The sequence below is a fragment of the Helicoverpa armigera genome, chromosome 3 (assembly GCF_030705265.1).
Source record: "Helicoverpa armigera isolate CAAS_96S chromosome 3, ASM3070526v1, whole genome shotgun sequence".
Taxonomy (NCBI): domain Eukaryota; kingdom Metazoa; phylum Arthropoda; class Insecta; order Lepidoptera; family Noctuidae; genus Helicoverpa; species Helicoverpa armigera.
This window is the reverse complement of record NC_087122.1, coordinates 11,805,565-11,832,248: the sequence shown is the minus strand read 5'-3', so window position 1 is coordinate 11,832,248 and position 26,684 is coordinate 11,805,565. Positions and strand designations below refer to the sequence as shown.

At 35.6% G+C, this 26,684-nt stretch overlaps 1 protein-coding gene across 1 annotated transcript in view; it reads left to right on the top strand.

The window, feature by feature from the left end:
* LOC110372949 (neurogenic protein big brain) overlaps window positions 1-26,684 on the top strand; it is a 60,207-nt gene that overhangs the window by 30,674 nt on the left and 2,849 nt on the right. The window contains exon 3 of the mRNA XM_021329989.3: window positions 25,678-25,885. Coding sequence (XP_021185664.3) covers window positions 25,678-25,885 — 208 coding nt within the window. The remainder of the gene's footprint in view (window positions 1-25,677; window positions 25,886-26,684) is intronic.

Sequence of the window (26,684 nt, the reverse complement as noted above, 5' to 3'; positions counted from 1 at the left end):
CGGTTGCAGCTCGGTGATCACACGAGACGTTATTATTATTATTAAGAGCATCTGTCAGGAGCACTCCTTGTTTACACTAACATAATGTATTACAAGGGTACCCTACACTTGATATGCCTTGTTACTCTTCACCAAGGAAAGTCTTGTCATGGCTACGTGATCAGAAACAGGAAAATAACAGAATACATTTGTCAAGGAAAAAAAGAAAAATTGGATAGCTGGTATAAATGGTGTTTTTATATTCACTTAGAGACTTATAATATTCATGTACCAAGCAACGCAATTGGGACTCAAGATACGTAGAAGTAAATAGTTTCTTCAAGGGTTAGAAAAATACCAGTTTATTTATTACCTTAAAAGAAGGAGGCATCTAACAAAGAAAATTCCGCTAGGCTGACGAAACTAAAGACTAAAAAGATCTATGACATCCAAAGATAAATCGGATTGAGAAGCCGACTTAAGATGCACGCAGCGAAGTCGGTGCTTACTCCCAAATGATGGTGAGATTAACTGTGGCTTAGCTGCTGATCGAGCGGTCTAGCTCGTTACTTGAGATAACATCGCCTATGTCTTATGTTTGCCTGGTACTTTCACCGTGAACTTAGGGAGTGAAGACGGTTTATTTGGTAGAGAAATATTAATTAAATTCTGGCAAAAAAGAGGATACCTAATATTTTATATATGTTTAATAACTTTTTCGTTTTAAAGTAAGTAATAATGTTAAACAAGCATTATTTTCCTTTGAAGTCTTTCGGCACGTAGCACATACTCCCAAAGCATTTCCTTTTAAAGTTAAGAACTGTTCCAAGCAAGTTTCAAAAGAAGTTATTTTTCGACGCAGTAACACATTTGGGAACTATTCCTGAACTACAAATATCAGAACATTTAGCAGCTGATACATTATACGTGTTTCCGAAGCTTAGAACACTCACGTAACGTTCAGGGAAGGTAATAAAAACAAAGTTTCCTTCTATTTGCACGTTTGAGTGAAGCGGTTATAAAAGTGCTCGATGGCTCTAAGAGCTCACGGTGAAGTGAGCCGGAACGAATTGAACGGCCGACCCTGACCAACTTACAATTTCATTCCAAATTACTCTTATTAAAAATCTTAATAGCCCCCCTCTAATTCATTCCAGAATTTCAGAGTTAAATATCCACTACGCTTGATTTATAGTCGAGTCGACTAATTGTGATTCCAGTTATTCCAAAAGGTTCTCAGTTTATTCGAATATTTTATTACATTTTCTTATTGGAAAAGCGTTGGTATGAATTTTTCGCGTTCTCTCAAACGGGTAATATTATTTCAGGCTAACAGAATTTGTGTGACAAAATTACATTTGCCCAAAATTTTGACATTCAAATACGAACAGATATTATTATTAATAAGGGTTGGTAGATAAATATCTAGAAGACAAGAAATTCTTCATAATATTCCCAAGGCACTCGGCGTTTACTTTTATGACGTAAGAAGTTTATTACCTACTATTTATACTTTCCTGGGGCGGCTTGAGCTATTTTAAGCTAGACTCATTAAATAAATTCATCAAGATTTTGAATCGTCATATTTATACATCTTTTTTGGAAACCATTTCCGAATCTTATGACGCGCCTCCATCATTAGCGGAGCATTCTAATTTTGAAACATTTTTTGTACGTTTTCTGGCGGCTGGCACAAATATATGTCATTCTGGCAACGCGGGCGAAGAGGCGAGGAGGCAAGAGGCAAGAGGCAGGAGGCGAGGAACTAGGATACGTCACCGAGGCTGTCGCGCGGTCCTTTCAGCGCGCATTCACAGCGCACGCTATTCACGCGGCCCCAGGCCACCTCATTTAGGACACATTTTTACTCGTTACATATTTAGACATTTTTATATTGCTCATTACTACAGTTACATTTCTCGTGAATTGAAGACATCTCGTCTTCACTACCTCGTTTCAAATCTTTCTTCAAAAATGACTTTTAAAAGTCAACTTCATCAGGTCAATAGAGAAATCCATTAATGTTCATGAATCCGAACAGTTTAGTCCAAGTTCAAATTGAACTAGATTGAACAAAACGGAACTTAATTTGAATAACGGCTTCGAGGTAATTAGATTTAATTACGATGTCATAATCGTTATGGTTGAGCGCTTGCAAATTGCTTAAAATATTCGCTAATTTCATTTGCATTGTTACATAGTAAGTAGGCTTTGTTCGGGTAAAGCAAAAAGTAGTAGCTAATTAGGTGCATAATTTTCAGTTTAATTCCGAAGATTTTTGGTGATTTATGTTATCTCCGTATATTTTTTAAGCAGATCTCTTTATTAAAACAGGCCGAATTCAATTTTTTTGTCTGTCAAGATGTTCTGTTTTTTCTTTCTGGCAAATTGAAGTAGGTCCAACTTAAACAGTATACAATCACTTGTGAACTCAATCTTTATTTTTATAACTGTGTCTGTCTATGGTTGCTTTTAAAAAAGCTGAATTTTCGTGGCACGCTAGCCGGGTGTGACGAAAGCTTGGCACTTGATAACTCTCGTCTGTGGCACATGCCAGATTTTATATACAGCCGGAAAATAACTGGACGCCATTTAATATTGACACTCAATTAGTCCGCATTGCGACAATTCGTATACATTATTTATTATTATGGGACTAATTCATCGTAAAAATGCGCGAATATTTGCGACTTATCTACTTTTTAAGGTTCGATTTTTTAAACTTAAGATTTTTTTCTCGTTAATGTTGGTTTCTCAGACGAGAGGATTTATGTGGCAATTATCATAATTAATTTTATGTTATGTATTTGACTACTACATATTTTAAAATATCCGTCGGAATCTAAGATATCCTTTAACCACTAAGATTAATTTTAAGTCATTTTATAACTATGTCAAACAGCCTTATATCAACTGTCACGGGATTTGATAAATAACTTTTGTTTCCCTATAGTTTCAGAGCTTCTAGTGGCTCGAGTGCTTTCAAACCAACTTCGAACGACACTGTACCTTTTGTAATTGATGACCTTTAAAACTACAACTTCATTTTAAATAATTTTATATGAGAGTTAGTTGATCTTCTCCACCATAGTATATTCTAGAATAAAAGTTTCTGAAATTACCAGTTTTAGTTGCACTTTGAGTTTATTTCAAATACGAGAGATTTTCTGAGCTTTCATCAAATGATATACTTTTGATATAATGTTTGTGTCCGTCACATATGTCTTGCACAAGTTTTCTCGAACTGTTTATACGTAACACGTTATAATAAGACAGAGGGCAGAAGATATTAAGAATAATAATTTACGGCCCTTCAGTAATAAACGATATCTGGTAAATTATGTAGAATCGATAACTATTTGTTATCTCTTGGTCACTTCAGCAGAGATTTATTTTAGTAAGTTGGAAGTAAGGAAGAAATAAGACATCTATACATATAATAAATCTGTAGAAAAGTAATTTTTGTACATTGAAGAAATTGACAAAAAAAATAGCCAGCATGTTAAAGGATAACTAACAGAACCCATTTCCATCATTTTTGTCATTTTTGTCTGTTTGTCTGTTTATCTGTTTGTTCGTTCGGGATTCACGTAAAATCTACGAATTCAATGCAGACAATGCTTATATACAAAAATTCTACGTAACTTGGGGTATTACTTAGTTTTTGTTTCATCGAAATCGATTCACTCTATCAAAAGATATGATTAATTTTGTGAATTCAAGATGTACAATATTATGACACGCAATCTGTTTGTCAAAACTGTACATTTGAATGTTGTACTTATATTAGTTGATCGGCCTATTATTAACCTTTACACAGAAAATCACACCTTCATAAGTATCTTCGGAAGAAAAAAAAAATATGAACATTTTGTTTAGCCAAGGTTAAAGTAGCTCCATCTGTGGTAATCTGTGTTAAATAAAATACATAAAATTTGTCAAAGGAGCGAGGTGGTAAATGACAATAAATTACCATACATTCTTTATAGAGGATTATTATTTCAACAGATGGAGTTGTGTATTTTCCGTAATTCACCATATTTTAACACGTAGTGTAATTTTTCGATAGACATTTCAATAGTGTTTGTCAGTTTGCCGTGCCACATCAAAATCCAATTATAATTATTACCTTGATGAAAGGAAAATTAATAGTTCTCAGCCAAATTTAAATCGGTGCCATCTAAATTATTTTTTGAACATTATGTAAAAAATGATGACTTTAGTGGAATAATTAATTTAAATTAATTATCATTTAAAGTTACAGATGGAGTTCATATCAGGATTTTTCATGAACATAGTTTAGCTTATCTTCCACTAATGTGGTGGCTTTAAAACAAATTACTTTGAGTGAGTAGTATTAAGTAGACCTTAATTATTTTTTCTGATGCAAAATATGTAAACTTAATCCTAGAAGAAAGGAGGATCTGTCTCTCGCAAGCGCTGCTAAGCGTGAGGTAGGTAGGTAATGTAGGATGCTGTAGCTTTAAGAACAAGCCCAGATACAAAGTGCAGATAAGAAATGGGAGCTTTCTCGATTTAATACCATACACACGTAAAATGCTTTATGCGTCTGAAAACGTACAAATTGCGCGTCGCATACCAAAGACATGCTCGCTTTCAACTTCTGATCGCAAATACACTGGTCACGATTACGAACAGTCTCAGTAAGACCCGAGCCAAGTCTAAAAAAACACCTTTTATATAAAACTACGTTTGATGTCATTCAATCACAAAGACAGAATTGTTTTCTGTTGCAAATCCTATCCACCTGTATCCTATCCTAATCCAGCATGCATTGCAGGTGTGCATTGCACAAAAACCAATGGTATCCTATTCGAGAAGTCAAAAGAGTCGACCTGCCAACGTCAGCTTCTGCGCTAAGCAAGTGTTCTTAATAGTACCATCAGAATTACATTCATCGTTGAATGAGGTGAATAAATTTTCAGAAACCACAATAACAGTAGGAGCCAAAGCATATGATCGCTTCATAGAGCTCTGATTGGCCCCAGGTGACCAAGTCAGGTCTGATTTGTTCGTTCATCAGATCTTTGAAAGTGTTTCGGTGGATACTTATTGTCGTCCTGTGTGACACAAAATATGGTATATAAACGTCCTCCGCAAGAGCGAAATTTTCCCGGTGTGCGGTAGTGACGCACAGTATACAACACTTATGTTTCTTTCGATTTGCTGGCTCCACCAAGAAATGACAAATTGCAAGCGTACATTTTGAAAATCTTGGCAAAACTGCAGGTTTCAAGTACGAACACATGAAGTGGACTCTCACAGATACGTAGGTACATTTTGCCTATTCGTGAACTAATGCAAACATTTCGGTGGAGTCCCGGCTTAGGCCTCCCCCACATTAGGCGTGCGCGATCCTCGGGCGTGTGAGTAGCGCGGGCGCCGCGCGTGCGTCGCGAGCGCGCTGCGTGAGCGTCGCGTTTTGCCGCCCTGCGGCATTTACCTACAGCGCGCTCGCGGCACGCACGCGCCGCTCTCCTTGACGTTTAACTGCTAAGGCGTTTAGCGGGCGGCGGGGATAGCGGGCGAAGGGGTAAGAACGCAACTCGAGCGCCGCGTGCTCGCCGCGAGCGCGTCGCTTGCACTCTTCACACATGCCGCATGGCAGCAAAACGCGACGTTCATGCAGCGTGCTCGCGACGCCCGCGCTACTCACACGCCCGAGGATCGCACGAACGCCTAATGTGGGGTCAGCCTTACCATAGTGAGTAAGTGCACAGAAAATCCCCGTCATACAAGTGTTTCTCCCCAGTAGTGAAACTATCCAACCCTATGCACCTGCTGATGATGATGACTCATTTTATCATCCATCCAGCTATTCCCCAACTATGTTGGTGTTGCCTTCCAGTCACCGAATCTGTTTGAGTACCAATATTTTGCTTGGAGCGACTACCTATCTACCTATCTTCAATCCAGTCTCACTACACAAGACGATACCCATGGTGAAACTGACAGACTTTCTGGCTTCTGATTAGTCGCAGCAGTTGCAGAAAATGTACAAATGACAGCTTTGTCAGACTCAAAGCATATAGACATAGATTATAACTGTTTCCTGTGAAAATTACTTACGCACCATACGTAATAATTTTCCAAATTGGCTGACTAGATCCAGAGATATTCACAACGTCACAAACTTTACTTCTTTTGTTTAAATAAATGGTCACATCCACAACACAACCTTGATCAATGAATCTATGCGACTGCTAAGTGCTAATCCTAATTATACTGTCACGTGAAAGAATGCACCTACGGGATAAGTAGTATTTTGACTATTCTATATTGCCCACGCAGACGAAGTTGCGGGCAACAGCTAGTTTTAGAATAATTTCTTTCTTTACTAATACTTGACTTTCTTTATTTTTCTTTATGCAAAGAAATATATAGGTACCTTAAGTATGTTGAATTCCTTAACAATATTGTTTCATAACCAGGTAAAAAAATTGTCGTTTTTCATTTTGTATTAACTTGATTCTGATATCCTACTCAAAACAATTTCATTGTTTCTTTTGCATGATTATATTTTTTCTCCTTGTTATTGTCTCCACATAAAACATACAGTTTTGTATGTTTATCATTATATTTTTACGCTGATGGAAATTCTTTCGCAAATTCTCCATTCATAAAAAAAAAACATTATACATGGGTACTTGTCTCCCGTATGATATAATCTATGGCAAGTCGAGCGCATAGGGTGCTTTATGACTGGGTGCGTTTGTATCAGGGGCGCGATAACCCGCGGCCACCACCTCCTTCATTTTTATCATTGTTCCCGATTTGGGACGACAGACCGTGTCACTAACACGCTTTCAACAATTTGTTATCTGAGTTTCTAACTTTGGAGGGCTTTTTCCTTATCTGTGAGTTAGGTCATTAAATAATTACAGTAACGATATAAAAGTATCTTGATTTCAGTATCAACTTTCTCCACAGTAAACCATGTTCTAAAAAAGTTAATATTAACGAAGAATATCTACACCAGACCGTAGTAAAACTTAAAACATAGATAATAAAAATCCACAGACATTTTATTTACCTACATTAGTTAATTATTGACCCATAAAGATTTCCTTCTTTTTGCCAACTTACATGTTATGTCAGCTAACCCTTCGGCTGGCGCGGCACATGCTATACTCGCGGCGCGCGGCTCCGTCTATAACATCCGCACTTGTACGCAGCTGCTGCCAAGAATTGATACATGACGGTCTCGAGTGCTGGCTAACTTGTCACCAATAAATATATCCTTAAATTCTACTTCTTAAGTATAAAAATGTATCTGACGTTTTCACTGAATAAAGTGTTAATGACGCTTATTGTAGTCCCGAATAATTTAAACCTAATTACAAATAAGGTTTTTAGCTCTAAACTGAGGCCCTTTATTATTTAAAAATATGAAATTTAAGCACCGTAGTTTCCGCTCCTGTTGAGCTCAGTCCTTCCGCTAGCATTCCCCACCTTCAATCAAGCAGTATTACGTTTAGTTTTTGCTTTTCAAGTTTTCTAAATTTAGTGGCGTCGTGGAATGTTGAAAAGAGGTCATCAGCTGCCGTCATAGACAAAAAACGCTAAGGGTTAGCACCCTTATTAGGATTCCGAGATTAAAAAAATATTTTGTAGAATAATTCTACGTTATTGGTAAAAATACGGACGGGAATGCACCGGTGACTATTAAACGGGACCGTGCAGGTGGTCGGCCCTGTTAAGGATTGTTTAAATCACATCAAAAGCAGGTGTTATATAAGTATCGAGCCTTTTTGATTGCTGTTTAATAACATAACACGTGTTATTGAAATTAAAAAACATTTCGCGAGTTTATCCTTTATTTGGATTATGTTCGAAGCTTTCATGTTTGTACTGAAAAACAATATAAGTTGCGTAACAATTCATATAGCGGTTTCATTCAGAGATTCTCGGCATACGTCTAATGTAACATGTTAGCGTCCCGCTAAAAGGAGTTTTGGGGGACAAAGGAAGATTGCGGTGCTTCGGCATAAAATATGCAAAGCCCTTAAAAGTTTGCGCGATAAGAGTGCCGCGAGACGGAGCAATATGTCACGAGGAACATCAACAACTTGCTGCAACAACAATGCTTTGTGTTGCGGCGCGGCGTCTGAAGCGGAGCTATACAAACTCCTTGCTTGCGTTCTCTTTAACCTGGTAACAAAGGATAAACTGTGGCTGTAGCTTAAGGGAATGGTATCATAATCTGGCAACATTATTGTAAAAAGCTGCAATTATGGTTCATGAAAATATCACTAGTGAAAACCGTCATCATTGAAGCGCTTTTAAAGATACCAATTAATAATTAGGCAAATATTGGTTTTAACGTACTAAATACCCAAAATTAGCACTAAACACGTAACGTGTTACAGATAATAATCAGCGCAACTAACAACATAAATATTAACATTCAAAGTAAATAGGTTATCAAAATCGATTGTGTATTCGAAAGTCAAACAAACCAGCATATAGCGTAGGCCGGCAAACTATTTGAATTAATAATGCATACATTGGAACAATAGCAATATGTTGGCAAAGTTTTGATGCCCGTCATAACTGTATTAGCACTCAACTCGGAACTAATATGGCCGGGATACGTCAGTCAGTTCTAAACTTATGTTACTAAAGCTGCAGATTGGATTAAGATCCGAGCTACTGTTTGTCGCATTGTTTTGACAGAATGACGTGGTTTTGGGTCCCACTTGTAAGCACTAAGTTTAAGTTTCTAAGTTATAGCTGAGGCTCAGGGGCGCTGAGTTGTTGCGGACTTAAATTAGGTCAACGATTTTCTTTATTCCTACTTAAAGACCGTTCTGGTTTTCAACAGTAGAAAGAATGCAGCTCCGTTCCTCCTTATTGTTTTGGGATAATCTTGTCGATCACAAGGTGTGTGGTTTACGACCACCACCAACTTAGCAGTGTAGTAGGCCATAGTGCAGTAGCATTAAAATACTTTAATGGGACTCCGTCATTAAGATGCTCTAAGTTTATAGCTCTTTTATAGTCCATAAACATCATTCGTGTGCTAAGTACCTATTTATTTGTTTGGTTTTTAAACAAAAGAACAAGGCTATTTGTAGTTTCGACGATTAAACTTAAATAAATTAGTGCCATCATGAGTCACTTCAAAGAGAAAAGTTTCGAGAAATCACCGGGTTTTATTATATTAAAACTACTTGAATAACAAAATCAAGTAAAAAGTTTTACCAAACAATGTTATTAACAACACAATGTGTTTTTATTACTTGGTATACAAGACTAACAGAAAGAAACAAATGCTACACACGAAACTGTTTCTGCTAAATTAAATCTGGGTAGATAGGTATGTACTTGCATAAGAATTTCAGCAAAAAAGGATATTAATTTTAAACAAAAGAAAGTTCAAATTATTTTTATTATGCAAATAAGTCACAAAACTTATGAAAATGTTTTCACTGACCACAACAGTAAATATTTAAAATGGATTCCAAGCTAAAACTATTATTTGAACTTCCACTTTCAAAAGTAGAATTTCCATCAAACTAATGCAGAAAGTAACAATAATTTTATCTCGAACTGTTGCAAACTCATTTATAATAAAAGATAACTTCAAAGTCCGACTTACCACAGAGTATAAAGTAGCTCAAAATTGTGCGATAACACTTTTCAGCCAGTTTTATGATAAAATATATTTGGACTCAGCGATTTGAGTCAGACATTGACGACGGTCAGGGGATTCTTTGTAGATTGTATTCAACCGCTTTATAAGTACATATTTCATACTGCGTTTGGCAAAAACGGTCTAACAAATCATAGGGACTAATTTTAGGTGTTGATACTAGGATAGGGGAACCGTACTCAACCTTAAATGTCGTGGTAAGTGAGTAAGATTGTGTCAGACCGCTAAGGGTCCTTAAAGTGTACGATCGAAACTAGAACCCTTTTACAGCTTATTTTACTAACTGAAGAACCGCTAATATTCCCTATTTCGTCAAAACCATCAGAGGTTTCAAGCCCCTCTTACCCAAACATGGCCATTTCGCTAAGTACTTGTATTCCGCGACCCTGAGCATCATCTACATCCTTTAATACTCCATTCAGTTCGTTACAACTCCATCCTTTAATGCCGAGCATCCGGCCCATCTCATCTTTATTATGTCCGTTTTCAATTGGATGTTTTTCAATACTTCTCAATGTACGGCTGCTTGATTGAACGACTACAGATGTACGTATGTTGTGCAAAAGGAACAGATTGTAGGTATTCTATCGAGCAATTTTATTGAAACTAAAAGCAAACTTGGTATACTTAGTTGATCTGTATTCCGAGCAACATTTTATGAACTGCGAAACTACTACCGGTTGGAAGTTCTGCGAACATCGATAGTTAGAATGGTGGAAAGTTACCAGTTTTGAAACAAAACCCTTTATGGTTTTACTGACTTCTCACATACACCGCGATAAAGCTGATCATGATAATATCTAAACTTTGTCAGTTAGAAGTGATGTTAGAGGGACATAATGTATTTGGGGAAGTTCGTTAGCAAATGAACAAAAACGGTGTCCAGAACAACGCGGTAACTCTATTATTTTCATGTGCATCGCAGTTGTAATCCAGTTTGGAACCGAAGCGAATTCGCTTATGTGGTTATATCCGCATATAACCGGTTATATACACCGGTTAAATCCGGTTGCGCATTCAGCCAAACATGACTTGGTTTGCTTGAATAGCGAATCTGATCATAGATGCGAGGGGTTCCGTCAACAAACATTACGAATGGAATCAGCTAATGCACCTCATTTACTGAAATGCCTTGTTTTATTGAAGGTGAAAATTCAAAGTGGGATATTTAACTTTTATGAACAACATTTACTCTGTTTTCTTTCTCGCCAGTGCAAAGCTTATTTAAATAATTCAAGTCCATTACAATTAAAATTGTAGCAAACCGCGCCACAATGTTTCAACGTGTACCTACTACAAAATCTCGGTGCAAATTCTTTATTTTGCAAATTAGGTAGGTGCCTTAACAAAGTATATTTGTGCGAGACCCTGGTCCGACTTCAATTACCGCGAGTACCTCTGAATTTTTAAAACAAATTGTCTTAAAAAGGTAGATGCGCACTTTGTCGGAGGCTATGAGACAAAAGCGGGAAGTTATGTACCGTGATATTTATTCAACGACGCCCTCCGATGCGGGGAAAACTTCTAAACTTTACAATTTACAGGGAAAAATTCTTTTAAGTCTCATTTATAGTAGAGGAGGGCTGGTGTCTCTATGCTCGAGATAAAGATACCTAGCCATTCGGGAACTTTATGTTCTTGTCTTTATGACATCTTATTCAAGAAGTTTGTTGTGATGACCGTCTATTTTGGCAAACTTTTTTATTTTGCTTGCTGGTTTATTTTCTGAGCTGCCGTTAGTTATTAGCACAGTACCTGGTGAATTATCTGATAGCCACGCACTGAGGAAAAGTAAAAGGGTCACGTTAAATAAAATGGCATCAATCAACAAAGAATTAATGATCTGACAAACAGGCTCACTCAACAAAAAGTAAGTTAAAAAGTTGCAAAGTGAATTTGTAAAGGCTAAACTTTTCCCTCGGGTGAAGGCATTCTAACTCCAAGTTGCGTGGGCGTGCCAGCTGTATACCTAAACCATCAATCCAAAAACGAATTAAAAAAAATTGTATGTAAAGTTCGTTAAAAAATAATTACATAGGTACTTATTGCATCGAGTAAAATAAAAACGTCTTGAAAAATACTGATATATGTATTCATTACTGAGGAACATAATTAGGTAATAAGAAACAGTTCTTCTAAAGTTTATTCAATTTGATGATCCAACTCTATTTCCAACGCACAATACAACAGTACAAGATAACAAGCTACCCCATTTGATCTAATACAAAGAAAGAACCCTAGTGAAAAATCGTACTTTCTGTTCAGCCTTCATTTCCCAACAAATAAGCTAAACCGTCAAGTCTATATGGAATAAATTGGCACGAAGGAACTGCTTGCTATGCGGTATGACACCTGATTTACGAGAAACCGTTGTAAAAAGGACGGGTATTGGAAAAACCCCAGTTTCTTTCCATAGAAAGTACCATACCAAATCTCGGAATAATCGGACCAACACAGAGGTATTGAAAATCGATTGCTAAAGTTTTAGGATAAAAAAAAAACAATATTATTTATTTCAGGATATTTTTCCACATTTCATTAAAACGCTATTTAGATAATAATAATAGATCTAGCAGTAACTGTTTGCCATCTCCTAACTTACTAACCCACCAATTACATAGCAGGCAGGATTTATTATAAAACCCATGAAATTGGCAGCCTAAGTAATAATTTATATTATTACGTGACTCGACTACAGTATGAATATTAAAAGTTTTCGGATTAAAATTCCCAACATCGGCTTTGGTACAATAATTTTGAAGTAAGTCATGATTTACGGCATTCTGTAACTACGGCCGGGGATACGGTCGGGGCGGCGTGCTTTCAAAACAGCTCGCCTCCGATACTTTCCCGGATGACGAAGTATAATAACAGTTTCAAAGAATCTGCGATATCGTAAATGATATTCATTGGATGTGGACGTTGCCTGAAAATATTCCATAGCAGACGTATTGGATTAAACTTTCCAATATTGAATCAAGCGGTTTAGTGTCGATAAAGGTAAATTAAGAAGCTATTGAAATCGAATGTTTGCGTTGGAATCATTTGAAAAAGATTGCTTCATTTGCAGTGTTAAGATAAAACCTCTATAAGTACGTCATCATACGAATCTCATCATTGCATTTCTATTATAAAAAGCGGTTTACCGTTATCAAGTAAATCCTCCCTAGATCCTTTACAATTACCATTTCAAAGCAGATTTTTTTTCAGATTTCTGTAGGTAACTAGTGGAAAATAAACAATTAATATTAGGATAGCTCAGACAATCATCCTAAGAATTTAATATGTAAGTATATGAATTTCGTTCAAGTTTCTTGTATCAAAATATTGTTTCTGAGAAATGTGCCTATATATTTTAGATATTACGTCAGAATATCATAAAATATATTCTTCGTTCGACTTCATAATTTAATTAACGTTCGCCACTTCTCAATATTGTTTTAGGCAATCATTATTAGCATATTAAAAATGTTACTTGAAATATTCATCGGTAGATTTCTTTGCAAGATATCCAATTTTATTTTGTGTATAACAAATCTACAACCCTCTGGTGCCTAAAAAATGGTTCCTGCGCAGCGAGTGACGCGATTCTCCTACTGAACTAAAGGTACTTATGCATTGGTATCAAAAACCAGTTTCTAGTTAGCAAATTTGCCAATAGTTAGTCATTGCAAAATAAAATAAATAAAATGTTTATTTACAAAAAAATAAGAATAATACCTACAGTTTGCAATATTAACATTGGCCCCAAACTAGGCAAGTTTGTATCTTGGGTACCAATTAAAAGGGTTTACCAAAGATGTACATAGCATGATGACTTATAACTAAAAGCTAATAAAATTTAAGAAATCTACTAAATAGGAATAAAATATGACAAACCAAGGTCAGAAAAAGTTAATGAATATCGGTATCCCTTGGAGATTAAAACAAACAGTATGCAATCGACCAAGCCGCATTCAATCAAGTAATGAACGATTTCAAATGAACGTTCGTTTGCGACCCTTAGGTTAAGCAGGATATTTCAATTACGACTAAGTTTAATATTTCATTTGGTCCGTTCCCATGCGGGTTGGAACCATTACAAATAAAGGAGACCATCGCTATAAATTAATTCAAAAATCACAGAGACCGACGTCCTCTCGGAGCGTTATTAAAATCTCATACATAGATACGAATGTTATGAATCCTATTGATTTATTTGAAAACCGTTTAAATGTTTAAGTAATAATATTGTGGTGAGTAAACCAATCTTTTAAAAACGTTCCCGCTTGTTGTATTTTTATTTATTTTTCGATTACCCTGTTATAGTAAGTTCAATAGGGTTGTTTCCTACTATTCATTTAGTTAAAAATAAACGAATGCACCGAAAGTTCATAAAACTAGAAACACGATAAGCTATATTATATTATTTATAACTGACCATATATTTTTTAATTCATTTATGAAATTTTAATTTAGAGCCTATGACGTCACGCCATTAAAAACGACGAGAAGAGACCGATGACGTCATCCTTTCTATATTTGACAATGACAAGTATTTGACAGTGATAGATATATCGAAATAACCTCAGAATTAATGTTTTGTTTATTTGCTTCTGTGAAGTTCTGTGTGTTAATTGCATTTAAGTGATACAACTGCTAAAGAATTATGGAGAAAGGATTTATGAAAGCTAATAGTTCCAATCTGCCAAGAGTAGACTCTTTTACGGTCGCTCAATTCTTTGCCAATAACCAAGATTTTTATTCAGCGGAACGTGGATGAACAATTTATTTGGAGAACTAATGGTCGTATATCCACAGTCTCGCACAACACAAACCTCGTAGATATTCATTTAATTTAGTTTTTTGAAAAAGCATAAGTAAATGTTTTCGAACATGTTTCGAACGCTGACACAAACATAACCTCAATATAAATATACACAAACTTTACGTTTCTTTGCACCGTTTCATTTTTCCGCGTACACAACTCACAACATTTGAGGTATTTTATTTTTGTGCTAAATGTATAAAAATAATTTACATGTATAAAATATTTTAGTTTTTGTAGCTATTTTATTAAAATAAATTATTAAAATTAAGAAATTGATTAGTTATGTTTTAGTTTTTTTCTCGTTAGATGTGCTTTAAAATGTAAAGGAATGACATTAGATAATGACGTCAAAGTCACGTGATCTAGCGTTTTCTGAGCAATATTTTAAGAAAAATAGAAAAAGATGAAATACATAAAAAATAAAAAGATTTGAGACGAAAAATGAAAGAGAGGGTGATCTTAAAATTATTTAGAAGCTATCTAAACAGATTTCCGAAAATTGGAAACAACCCTATTCAGTCGTGCGCGCGGACTTATGTGTGGGTAACCCTTGTACATATACAGTGACTTTGTATGCGTGACAAGAGGTACAGTCGGGTACAATACAGTTATTTAGGGGTTGTATACGGGTGTTTAAAGAAAAACAGTTATTACGTAATTTAATGTTTATTTATTTATAATGATTATGAATCGCTACTTGAAAATTCAAATGATGAATTTTCGGATTCCCTACTCTCCAAGGTGAATTATAAATTCTGACTAAATGTCAAAATGTGTATAGTATTCTTCTTTTTTCTTTTGTAAGTACATGTCGACAAGTATTACCCCACATCCCTTCATCAATTTGACTTAAACGGTCATTTATGAGTTTCATTATTTCCGTCTTATTTTGGTCGACATTATGCGAAGCAATTTAATTTTTTAAAATTCCCCACACATTTTTTTTACATTATTATACTAGATTATACCTCTTTTTACATTCTTAGTCCACACTTTTATTTAGAGCTAGAAAATATGTAAGGAGTATTTAATTCATCTTAGATATTACACCTCATTTATTTCTTAGATGCTGTCAATTTCAATTTGAAAAGACGTATGAGAAAATAAAGAAAAACCATATTTAATAATAATAAAAAGCTTTGAATGTTGTTTCATTTTTTGAAACGCTCTACCTGACTCCTTAATAATTTCTCCGTGAAGAACTAGACATTTTCGTAAACGACTGTACCCATAACAAAAAGCGATAAGAACACGTCATGCTCGGACGACGTCACTGTCACACGAATGAAAGTTGTATATTTACATGCCGACGCACACATAGGGCCGCGCGCAAATCTGAGTTGAACTATCTATAAGTTATTCGTATTTTTATTTAAGCAAGTTGGTATTTTAATAAATACTTTTATAGCGAAGAATATTGCTGTGTACTTAATTAACTGCATAACACTCTTTATCCCAAGTTTTATACCTTAATTTACTCTCACCTGGTCATCTGATTGATGGTGATCGTGGTCTCGTAACTGCACAGGTGGACCGCCGGTCGTTTCCTCCATATAATCCCTAATTACTCATTTATTAATCACCTAACTTGACCATAATCGTATAAGCTTGCTGGCTTATACTAATACATACCTACATAATGTACATGTGAATTTTATATGACTTGAATAGCTTGCATGCATAGGTAAATGCAGTAAGTTGATTGTTTCGAATATCCTCTATATTATAAAGAGAAGACCAGTACATTCACTTTTATATATCCTATCCGAAGAAGTAAATATTAAATCAATAAACTTTATAGCAGTGTCAGCGTGGAAAGGGTTAATCCCCATAGAGTCATCCCGCAGACAATCGATCTGTTACTTTGGCAGCCGTGAAATGCATTACGAGTTCAATAAGTTTACACAAGATGGAATACACTGATACTTTTTCTTTTAAATTATGATGTATTGTGAATTCATTTCATATAACAAAGAGCGTGTTATATAACAACAATCATTAATAACCTTTAAATAAATCATTCCTTAGTTCGTGGTATATAATGCATGATAAATCGTCCAGGTAAACAAACCAACATAATTAGTTACTATTCTAAAATTAACAACTTCACCAACTTTCTGGCTTTTTAGGAGCTTTTTGACCCTCGAATCAACTTCAAAAACATTGTTTAGCACTTTACGTCGATACTAAATTTTCATTAGAGCTACAAGTTATCGGCTAAGAGGATTTGACTGTACGCTGAGGGAAGAGCAACAATCCCTTGCTTACACTTCAGTAAGTCGTGTGCTTACCATTATATAACAATGTGCCTATACGACTTCATTTTACATCTGATGAATATTTAATTGGCAGTAACTTTGCTGTCTAGAAAGTAATTAAACACAGACATTGCCACCTGCACTGGCTCAAAATGTGCTGATTTTTGTAAAACATTTTGCCATGACATCTTTTCCGCACCTGTTTATAGCTCTATGACAAAATTTTAATACTTACCCTTATAGTACCGTTTGTATGTATATCCCTCACTAATCTACCTGCCAAGCTCCGTGATTATGTGGGCAATCAGCAGACCCACAGGCCTGCCAGGTTGTCACTACAATTATTGTGCTACTATTTTACGCACTACTCATGTGGTAACTAGCTCACTACACTTTTGAGTGGTTAGATTAATTACAGTGTAATATCATTTGACGTTGCATCGGTTTTGTAATTAATGACCTCTGTTTTTTTAACGTATTATCAAAAATAAATAAAAATATACCTATGATTTTGTATGTAACCATTGCAACGAAATGTCTCGGTCATGATACGAATTCAGATGTAGATTTTTGAAAGCCTTAAAAATATACCCACAATCATAATTTACCAGAGACAAAAGTGCAAAGTAGGTACGTAAAAAGTCTTCGTGCTAATAGAATAAAAACAGACGTCGTCTGGTTAAAGCTCTCATATTTCAACGGAGCTGCTGAATTCAGACAATCTCCTTGATGGAGTCTTTATAAATGGATTGCTTTTTACAGAGTTGGAACTTAACTGACCTGGGCTTCAAATTGTTGTAAATGGAGTAGATATTGTATAAAGGTTGGTCTTATTGACTTAATAGCCTTAAAGTTATTGGAAGTGGATCTTCAATTTTTGCCAAACTTCGAAAATGTACAGAACCAGGGAGATATAAATTCAGTGAATGTTAATTTCATGAGCACCCAAAGCCACATTTCTCTTTGAATCGTCACTAAAGATAAGGAAGCGTAGATACTCGAGCACTTATCAGCACGCGTTCCGGACCGGAGAACGTTATCACGACGGACCCTAATTAAAAGTACGAAATTAAAGGTTCCAGCAATAAAACCTTTTCCCTTAATACCTCAAGAATCGACGTTAGCTGTAACGATCTATAAAATGGAATGGATACAAAGCTGTACTTGAGACTGAAAAACTTTGCTCTCCGTTCACAGATGGATTGCTCAGCGAAACTGCGAGCATTTCATTTGGCTATTGAAAGAAGTTTTAATTCAAATCTCCAGTGAGTTAGTGCTGGCTGGATTTCTGTTTCAATACGTACGGGATGGTGATATTAAACTCGATACTTGCATGTAAGCTTTTTAGATTTCGGAAAGTGTGTATCTTTTTTAAGTCAAATACCGGTGGGTATTTTATAGATAAAATAGTTCAACGGATAGGTCAATGATCGCTACTGCTTGGAGCAGTCTTTGATTTTCTTGTGTCTATAATTACACCGATACTCGGCTTTCACCAAGAACAATTTTCTTTATTCGTGGAGTTTTTCTTAAGTTAGCTGTATCTCGTGCAAACTGTGTGTCAGAATATGGTTGGACACAGTTAAGGTAAACAATAAATATTCCATATTATTAAAAGATTTATTTCTGACAACAAAACAAAACAACATCAAGCCCACAAAAATCATAACATACGCACCATATGCAGCATCCTCGGCTAACAATCCGACTAATGCGCGCGCAGACATTTGCAATAAAAACCCCATTGCCCACACAATACACGTAAAAATACACTCCACATATTTCACCGTTTTCATACAACAATTATTGTGTCTATTCAAGATGAGTTTGACAGGCTGTACATGAACCTTATCGCGTTGGGATAAGGTTGAAATTGTGACGGCTATTGTCACTCGCTCAGCATGAGTTCCTCTTCCTATTGAGTCGCTAGTCGTTATTCGCGGTTTCGCACGACCGCTGTGTGACGACATGTGGTGCAAGGGTTAACTTAAGGGTTAAAACACTGTTGTTTTCTTTATGGTTTAACTAAACAAAGGGCAAAGGGTCACAAGTTCGCGCCCACCGCCTGCTGAGCGCTGCGCTTTTTTGCCCAAAAACGGATTATTGTCGGAAAATATTTGATGTCTTTATTACGAGTGGTTTTGGACATTATTTAAGAGATTTCAAGGGACAAAGGTTTTTTTATGTAAGCCAGTGTATGTGTCAATTTACTTTAATATTAACATTGCACATAATATTAAGCGGCCTATATAATTGAAACTCTTCAATAGTAAATTAAACCGTGCACTTCAAATTTTATTGAATGCTCTCACTTGTTCCGCCGCACATTAAGTTCGCAAATCGCTTTGTTAATTTACATTTCCTCTGCCATTCGAAACTAAAATAACCCTTATTGAAGTGCAGTAAAGACTAATGTGCAACGGACATGTTGATTGGTAAAATTGTCAGATTATACAGTATAGGATGACAAGTGGCACTTGAGGACAATTGAATTTTTAGTAACAGTGTGCGATACCCTCTCGAAATTTATTTTTTAACAAATGTCGCGGTGGATTATCCGAATACAAAATGATAGCGGACTAATGTCGCGGGGTGGCCAGGCCGCCATATTGGGGTACTTTAAAAACTCATTCGTAAATTAAATGTAATTGTTCGCTTGTTAACCACACCGAAGGGGACTCAATGTGCTTTTTTATTTGATTTTTTCATATTATTTTTATGTTTGCATTTAATGATTTGGAATAGATTTGCAGAAAAGACAACCTTTCGAATGGTTGTGTTATATGTACTAAGTATAAACGGTACCTAACGTTTATACTTAGTACATATAACAGTACATATAACACAACCAGTACATGCTTGCAAATATCTTGAAGGAAAATTGTTGTGTAAGCATTTATTTAATTCCGTGTTCCATTTCCTCAGCAATCAGTTGCAGACAAACAATAAAAATCAAAGAACATTTTCAGGAAAAGAAAGCCAATTCAATGTTGCATTTTACAATTTATGTCAAGGCTCGCGAATCTACGTACACAAAGTATCTGCCATTAAAAAAGCTTTTTAATTTATAGTATTGCAAAAGCCATTAAAGTTACGAACATAAACAAATAATGATAATTTGACTTTGCGGGAGGTACCATTTATAGCTTATTTTATTACATTTAAATGTCGAAGACCTTAATCAAAATGAACTATGTATATCAAAAAAATCACATAAAAATCGTGCAGTATAAAAAGTTGCAGTTTAATAATTACCGTAGATGCGGTAATTACCGGCCATTACTGCCGGCAACCACGTAATACCGAGCAAGATGTTTGTCTTCTGAATTCCAAATGAGTTCCAACTGCGCTCCGCTACCAAACATTACGGAAACAAAGATACATTGCAACGCGCTTTTATTTATCATTTCTATTTACAAAAAAATAAAAATAAATACAAAAAAGTATCGGAAAAAATTGCACATTTTGTGTATGAACCAAATAAAATACACATTCGATAAGCTAATAAGCCTATTGTGCTGCGGTGATAGGCAAATATTTCGTGAAATAACAAAAGAAAAAATGGAAAAAAAACTCCGGGTCCGGCCTCGACAGAAGGTGTGAATGTTCACCAATTTACTGGCCATTGACAACAAGTATAAAAGATGGGCCCCCATAAACCCGCGTGGCCCGTTTGGCCCACTTGACCCTACGGTCGCATAAATTATGCATAATCATCAGCATATCGAGAGCGTTCGTGGAGTTATATGGAATTATGCACGTTATAGTTATGACAGTCAAGATTTCGCAAATATGTAAATGCTCTTTACTTTTTGTAGTTTTGTTTTATTTATGGGTTATCTCAAAAATTACAAAGATACAAAGAAAAATGCATTCATCAATGAAGCTGTATGCATAGTCATAGCCTCCAAGATGAACGCTATAATGTTTTTTACGCAATTATCGTAAGCCTTTTAGTTATAAAAATATTACACTAATACTTACTAAGTTACAAATGCTAAGGTTGAATAATTGTAGCTAAACTTTAATTTATAGCGAAAGCGGGCTTACTCGACTTTTTGTTTAAATTTTTATTTTGCACGTTAAACTCCGTTAAAGGATAAGTAGATTTATTTTTGCTTCTTTCCAGAGAGAGAACACCTGCATGACAGTTGGAAGAAATGAATAAGCACCTATTTCTGTTTTTATTTATTCAGCTTCGTATATCTTTTAATCCAATAAAAAAGCTGCAAAAATCGCTCCATGAACCGAATCGGATCAAACTCAATTATTTACGTTAGATAAACTGTTAGATGACTAAAAAAGAATAAAACTCCCTAATTCATTTTATCTCTGAAAAATCTCCCAACTTTCCCCCAAAAAGTTTTTTATGCATAAACGCATGACAAATAAGTTTAATCGTGTAAAGAGTATTAAGGTCGATGTTCGTGTAACAGGGCATTACAAGCGCGTTCTAATGTCCCATTGAAAATGATTAGAACTAACGTTAGATTTTATAAACCCATGTTATCAGACGCAGGTGCAGTTTTGCATACATTTAACTACTAAAGCCGTGCTTTAACATAATGTCAATACTAAATACACGTATAAAAAGATCGACACACACTGAAGACTAAATAGTCGGCAAAAACTTGGCCATTTGATAAGCAATTATTTTTAAAAGAAAACCTTGATTCCAATCAAAGTTTTCATTTGTTTTGATACCGGCTAAATACCTGATCTTTGTACTGTACTACCATTTATTTTCGTACTGATTTCTCAGGCCATAGAAACTGTCGGCCCACTAAAAGTTTGCAGTGTGTGGCTACTCTCAACTGTATTCAACAAAGCTTACAAACTTATCGTCGAATAAAATAAATCAAAACTTCGTAAACCTTTTTCGTGCGGATTTGAGAACACCGGTATTCTGGTAAATTAAGCCTGTTAAAATTATTTATACAAAGTAATTAGAAGGCTTTCGATGAGAAATTATTAATTAATTTTAAACTATTTTTGTACTCAATGTGTTTGGAAGAGGAATTTACACTTCTCGTCTTTGAGCCTTGTTTATTACAGCTATATAGGTGCGATTTTATTAATAGCATATGGATAATTCTTACTAATATAAAAAATGTCTTTCGTACCAAATCTACTGAACCGATTCAGATTAAAGGTACACTTATATTCTAGTGCCTAAGAAAGGACAGGCTACTTTTTATTCGGGTGCGGAGAACAGCTAGTGTAACATATTTGAGGTAGGTACACCAAAAATTACATACCTGTAATTTGCGAATCTTTATCCAACAACTTGTTAAATCAAGGTACCACCTAAAGAAGGCGTAAGAAACCTTCAAAACTAAACTGTTAATTTAAAAAAAAATAAGAAGAAGCCTTTGCTTCTAATTTCCTGAGTTTCTCTCATAAACAAGAGGTGGGCGGCTCACTTCTCATTTTAATTAAAAACTGCTAAATTGTGCTCAGCCTCGGCTTCTTTTCATTCAATAATGAGTCACGCTGTGAATAATGGAGCGTACACACCGATGCATACTTAATGTACTGGTACTGTTTGCTTACTAACTTGTTATGGCTCATATTTATTAACACCTGTTTTATTTATGAGAAAGGTGAAGGTAAAGAAACTTGAGGAGATGTTTGATATTGAATATTATGTAGTTTCTTTCTTATAATTTTCTATAATTTATAAGTATATTATTGTATTTCTTATGTAGGTAATTAACTCGAGAATTCTGATTTATTGACTGTTCATAAGCGATTTTCGTTCATAAATGAGAAACTCATTTGATTTTTCTTAATTTTGGGCGTCTTAAAAAAACATTATTCAAAACACTTATTTTTCACTTACATATTTCTGTATTTTTAACATAAATAAAAATAAGAATTGGAGAAAATAATTACGTCTCCTTTTCCTCCAAGGAGTGCGGTCGTACACTGCTTGCACAGAATTCGGGTCAGCAGCAAGTAGGACACCACTGATGTGGTCACTATAACGTAACGTAGTGTAGTGCAACTTTGAAGTGCTCGCGCTAACAATGGCTATTGAGTCCGACAGATATCAAGAGAATGGTCGATATATCACAAATGAGAACTGTTTACTTCAACGCGTATATTTTTATGATAGAAAAAATACAATTTTGAATTTAATATTATTCGTGAAATTCATTTGGTCACTCTTCAGTCTCACAACCAGTGTTCCCAAGGTGTATTAGGTTGCCGAGTTTGTTTTGAGATTAGATAGGCAGTCGTTTCTTGTAAAACACTAATACTCGGTGTGCTGCACCCGCTTAGACTGAACACCGACCTCAACATAGTCGGGAAAAGGCTAGGTAGATGATGATTATTCATGAAAAACCAGGTACCTAAGTTCTTTAAGATAATGAGCTTAACGAAGAATGTTTTTTTTTAATTCTATCCCCATTTTCTGAGCACATTCATCGGTGGTTTATCAATAAAGGTTGTCTATTAAATTTCCGGTGAAAAATGCTCTAACCAAGCAATTAACAAAAACTGTGGCAACAAAGCAATTATTTTGTAGTTTGGATGAAGTTGAAAGGTTGTCAATATTATACCTATTCATTTATTTACTTTAACAGTAAAGCTCGCCCGTTGGTAACACCTGAAAAAAAAACTAGACCAGACTTTAAAACTAGACTAATGTGTTTATTTCGCCTTCAAATGAAGGTTTTACTGGAAAAAATTTAGTTAAATACTTACTTATCTATATTTTTTGTTACGTCAATGTTCAATACTAGGTATTCTTCAAACAATCCTTGCAATGTGAGCTACACTTATGCTAAGAAACACTTCTCTTACACGCCATAAAGTAAGACAACGCTTTTATGGCTAAAACGCTCTTTTGTCGAGTGCCACTTACTTTGCAGGACTTTAGACTTGGCGCGTCTATGTAACAGCAAAAGCACTTTTTATAAAGTTACATAACAGAAGAAGTAAAACATTTTACAGAAGCATTACGATAACTAGAAGTACTTAACCTGTTTCTGAGATACTCTTAACCTTTACTAACCTAAGATTAATTACTCAACAGCACGATTTTCAAATTCGTGATCGATACCTATTCGATATCGACTCCGTATCGTTTTATTTGCGGTCCTTATAATACATTTTCATAATATTCTAGGTCTCATTTCCTGAAAGTTTACGTGAATAAAGTTTTAAATCGATTCAAAATGCGAGCACAAGATATCGGCAACTGTTAAAGTTTTAAATCGGACTAGTAATACCCAAGCTACGGTATATACGGTATATATAAGGTACGGTACGGTAACAGCCTTTCTCTAAAGTTTCATGCACGGTAGTGTTACCGAAATGTTTTCAAAAAATATGATTTACATATTTTCTAAATAGTGAGTGCGACGAATATTTTTCTTGGAATAATATGCTCGATATCCGAGGGAAACAAAGAATTTTAGTCAAAACTTCAGCAAGTCAAATCAGATGTAGTTATTCTATACACTTACCTACACTCATTTCATGCAGCAAAAGTATATTTTGAAATATTTCAATGCAAGTACCTACGTACCCAAATAACTCTACCTTATCCCGACCTCGGGTCGAAATGAATCAGTACATAGGTACTCGTACATACATCTTTCAAAACGTAATATAACGTAGTCACGCAAGGCATACACCTTCAAAGGTATTATTAATACTTACAAATAAGGTCCAAAAACCCCTATAACCAGGAAAACGTGACTTATTGCGAGGAAAACTAACTCACAGTCCCTTTACGACTGTTATTGCTATGAATATGAGTTGGCACCTCGTCGATCACAGATGGAGGTACCTTGTTGACCCCATTCCGCAAGGCTTAATGGTCAACGTAACTGTGGCTTGATTGACCCAAACTTTAGGCTTAAGTGATTTATGAATGAGTTCTATTGAGATGAATGGTGTGATTAAATGTAGGGTATTATTATTTACAGTTTTGTTGTCTTTTGTAGCTGTTTAAGTTAAAGTATGATAATTTTGAACTATACCTAATTATTTGTGAGAAAGTTTTGCTATAACGATCCTATTCGCACCTTATGCTCAAAGAAATACAAATGCTGCCTTTCTTACAAAAATGTTTACAGTAAATTGAGTCTTATTTACCTGGGTAATCTTCTACAGAAGGCGGGTTAATGCTACGCTCATGATACGACGAGCTTCAGAACCTCGCGAGGTTTAGTACGTACCGTCAAAGATTAGCAACAAGTTTTTGCTGAACTCCGAATACAGGTCTTAGGTGTGTGTGTACTACTCGACTAAGCTAATAGGTTCCCATAATATATCTGGAGCAAAATCGAAAATTGAATGCTCTGTAAGTGAATAATGCACAGCCATTATCATTTACATCGAACTAAGTAAACCTAGTGCAAGCGACTGTCTGCGAGATAGCCGTAATAAAGGAGAGATACGGCTAATTCAACGTGAGCCGTTTAAGCCAACCCAAACCACTTTATTAAACAAAAATTTAAGCCGTCTTTGCTGTACATACCAACGTTTTGATTAAATATTTTCTTCATTTATATTCGTTCCTGAATATCTAGTTCTTTATATGAATGTTTTTGTGCTGGAGTCCAGTGAATAGAAGCCGTCCCTCGTGTGAGCGAGCTAATAATAGTTAAAGGCCAAGAGGCTTCGATCCTGATATAAATATATTTTACATTGGTATTTTATTAAATATCAACCACAGTAAAGAGTTACCAAATTATGTCCGGGACCAAGCAGCCAATTTAGAAGTAGCACTTCTCGGTAGAGGACGTGTTCTCTTGAGAACAGAAAAAATAAAGACTGAATGACGATGGCGTGAGGCCACTCTTTTCTTTGGTACTAAGCAAACCGCCAGTAGAAAAAGCTTTATTTATCCGGGTCTATAAAAAGTACCTAACAGATTAGTAAAAAAGTCCGATTATTATCAATTACCATAATTAACGTATTGTTACCATTTGTTCCAGGGTAAGCGTGCCAGGGTACGCGGGCGGTCTGTCAGCATCGCTGCCGGGCGGCGGTGGCATGACAGGCGCAGCCTGGGAGCGACTCGGCGCTGAGCTGGTGCTCTCAGCCCTGGTGGCGGCAGCACACTTCGCAGCCATGGAACGGAGATGGACTGGATCTGCACCTGCGCTGCTTGGAGCTGCTTACTGCGCTGCTAGCTTTGTTTCTGTTAGTATCTTTCAATTACCTCAGATTGATATTTTAGATGAAAATACAGTGTAGTTTAAAAAAATAAAAAACAGGCTTGTATAATACAAAATTTCATCCCAATCGAAGACCAGGAAGTGGGTCAAATTAAGATCCTAAGATTTTCTTACATACAAAGTTACATGTGAAGCTAATATTTAGCGTGTTAAAAAGGAGATTGCCGTTTTTTGGTGTGACATAAAAATGAATTACGAACTCGCGCTGTGGGTGCACCGTGCAGCGTGAGGCACCATGTTCTTTCTGGAGCCCGAAGCCCCGGGGAATTGCCTTCGGTTTGTCGATTGATAGGACTGTAAAATTAATTTACTAAGTACATAAAATGAGACTTATTCTACATTTTATAGCAAAATATTCCACGAATCTGGTGTCAGGTACGCTTGCTACACGCGAGGCTGCATTGTTTGCCGTCTCGCTATTATGTGCAATGTATTACTGCGAGCTACCTGCCTTTTGTGAGCACCATCCTTAAGGACAGCTGTGTGCTACCCATCTGTCCGCTCCGAACAAAGTGTGTACGAGAAAAAATAACTACCTACGCAATATCTTCAATATGTCTATTGAAATGTTTTTGCGAACGGTCTTCTCGTATTGTGAGACGATCAAACTGGATGATATTTTTCATTGAAATGTCCTATGAGATGTCAAAGTGATTATATTTCAGTATAGATGATCGTAATTTTAAACTATTACGGAGTCATGTGAAACCTAATGTAAAAAACACAGCCAAGTTCGATTTTTAAAATATTTTCTCTTAATAACT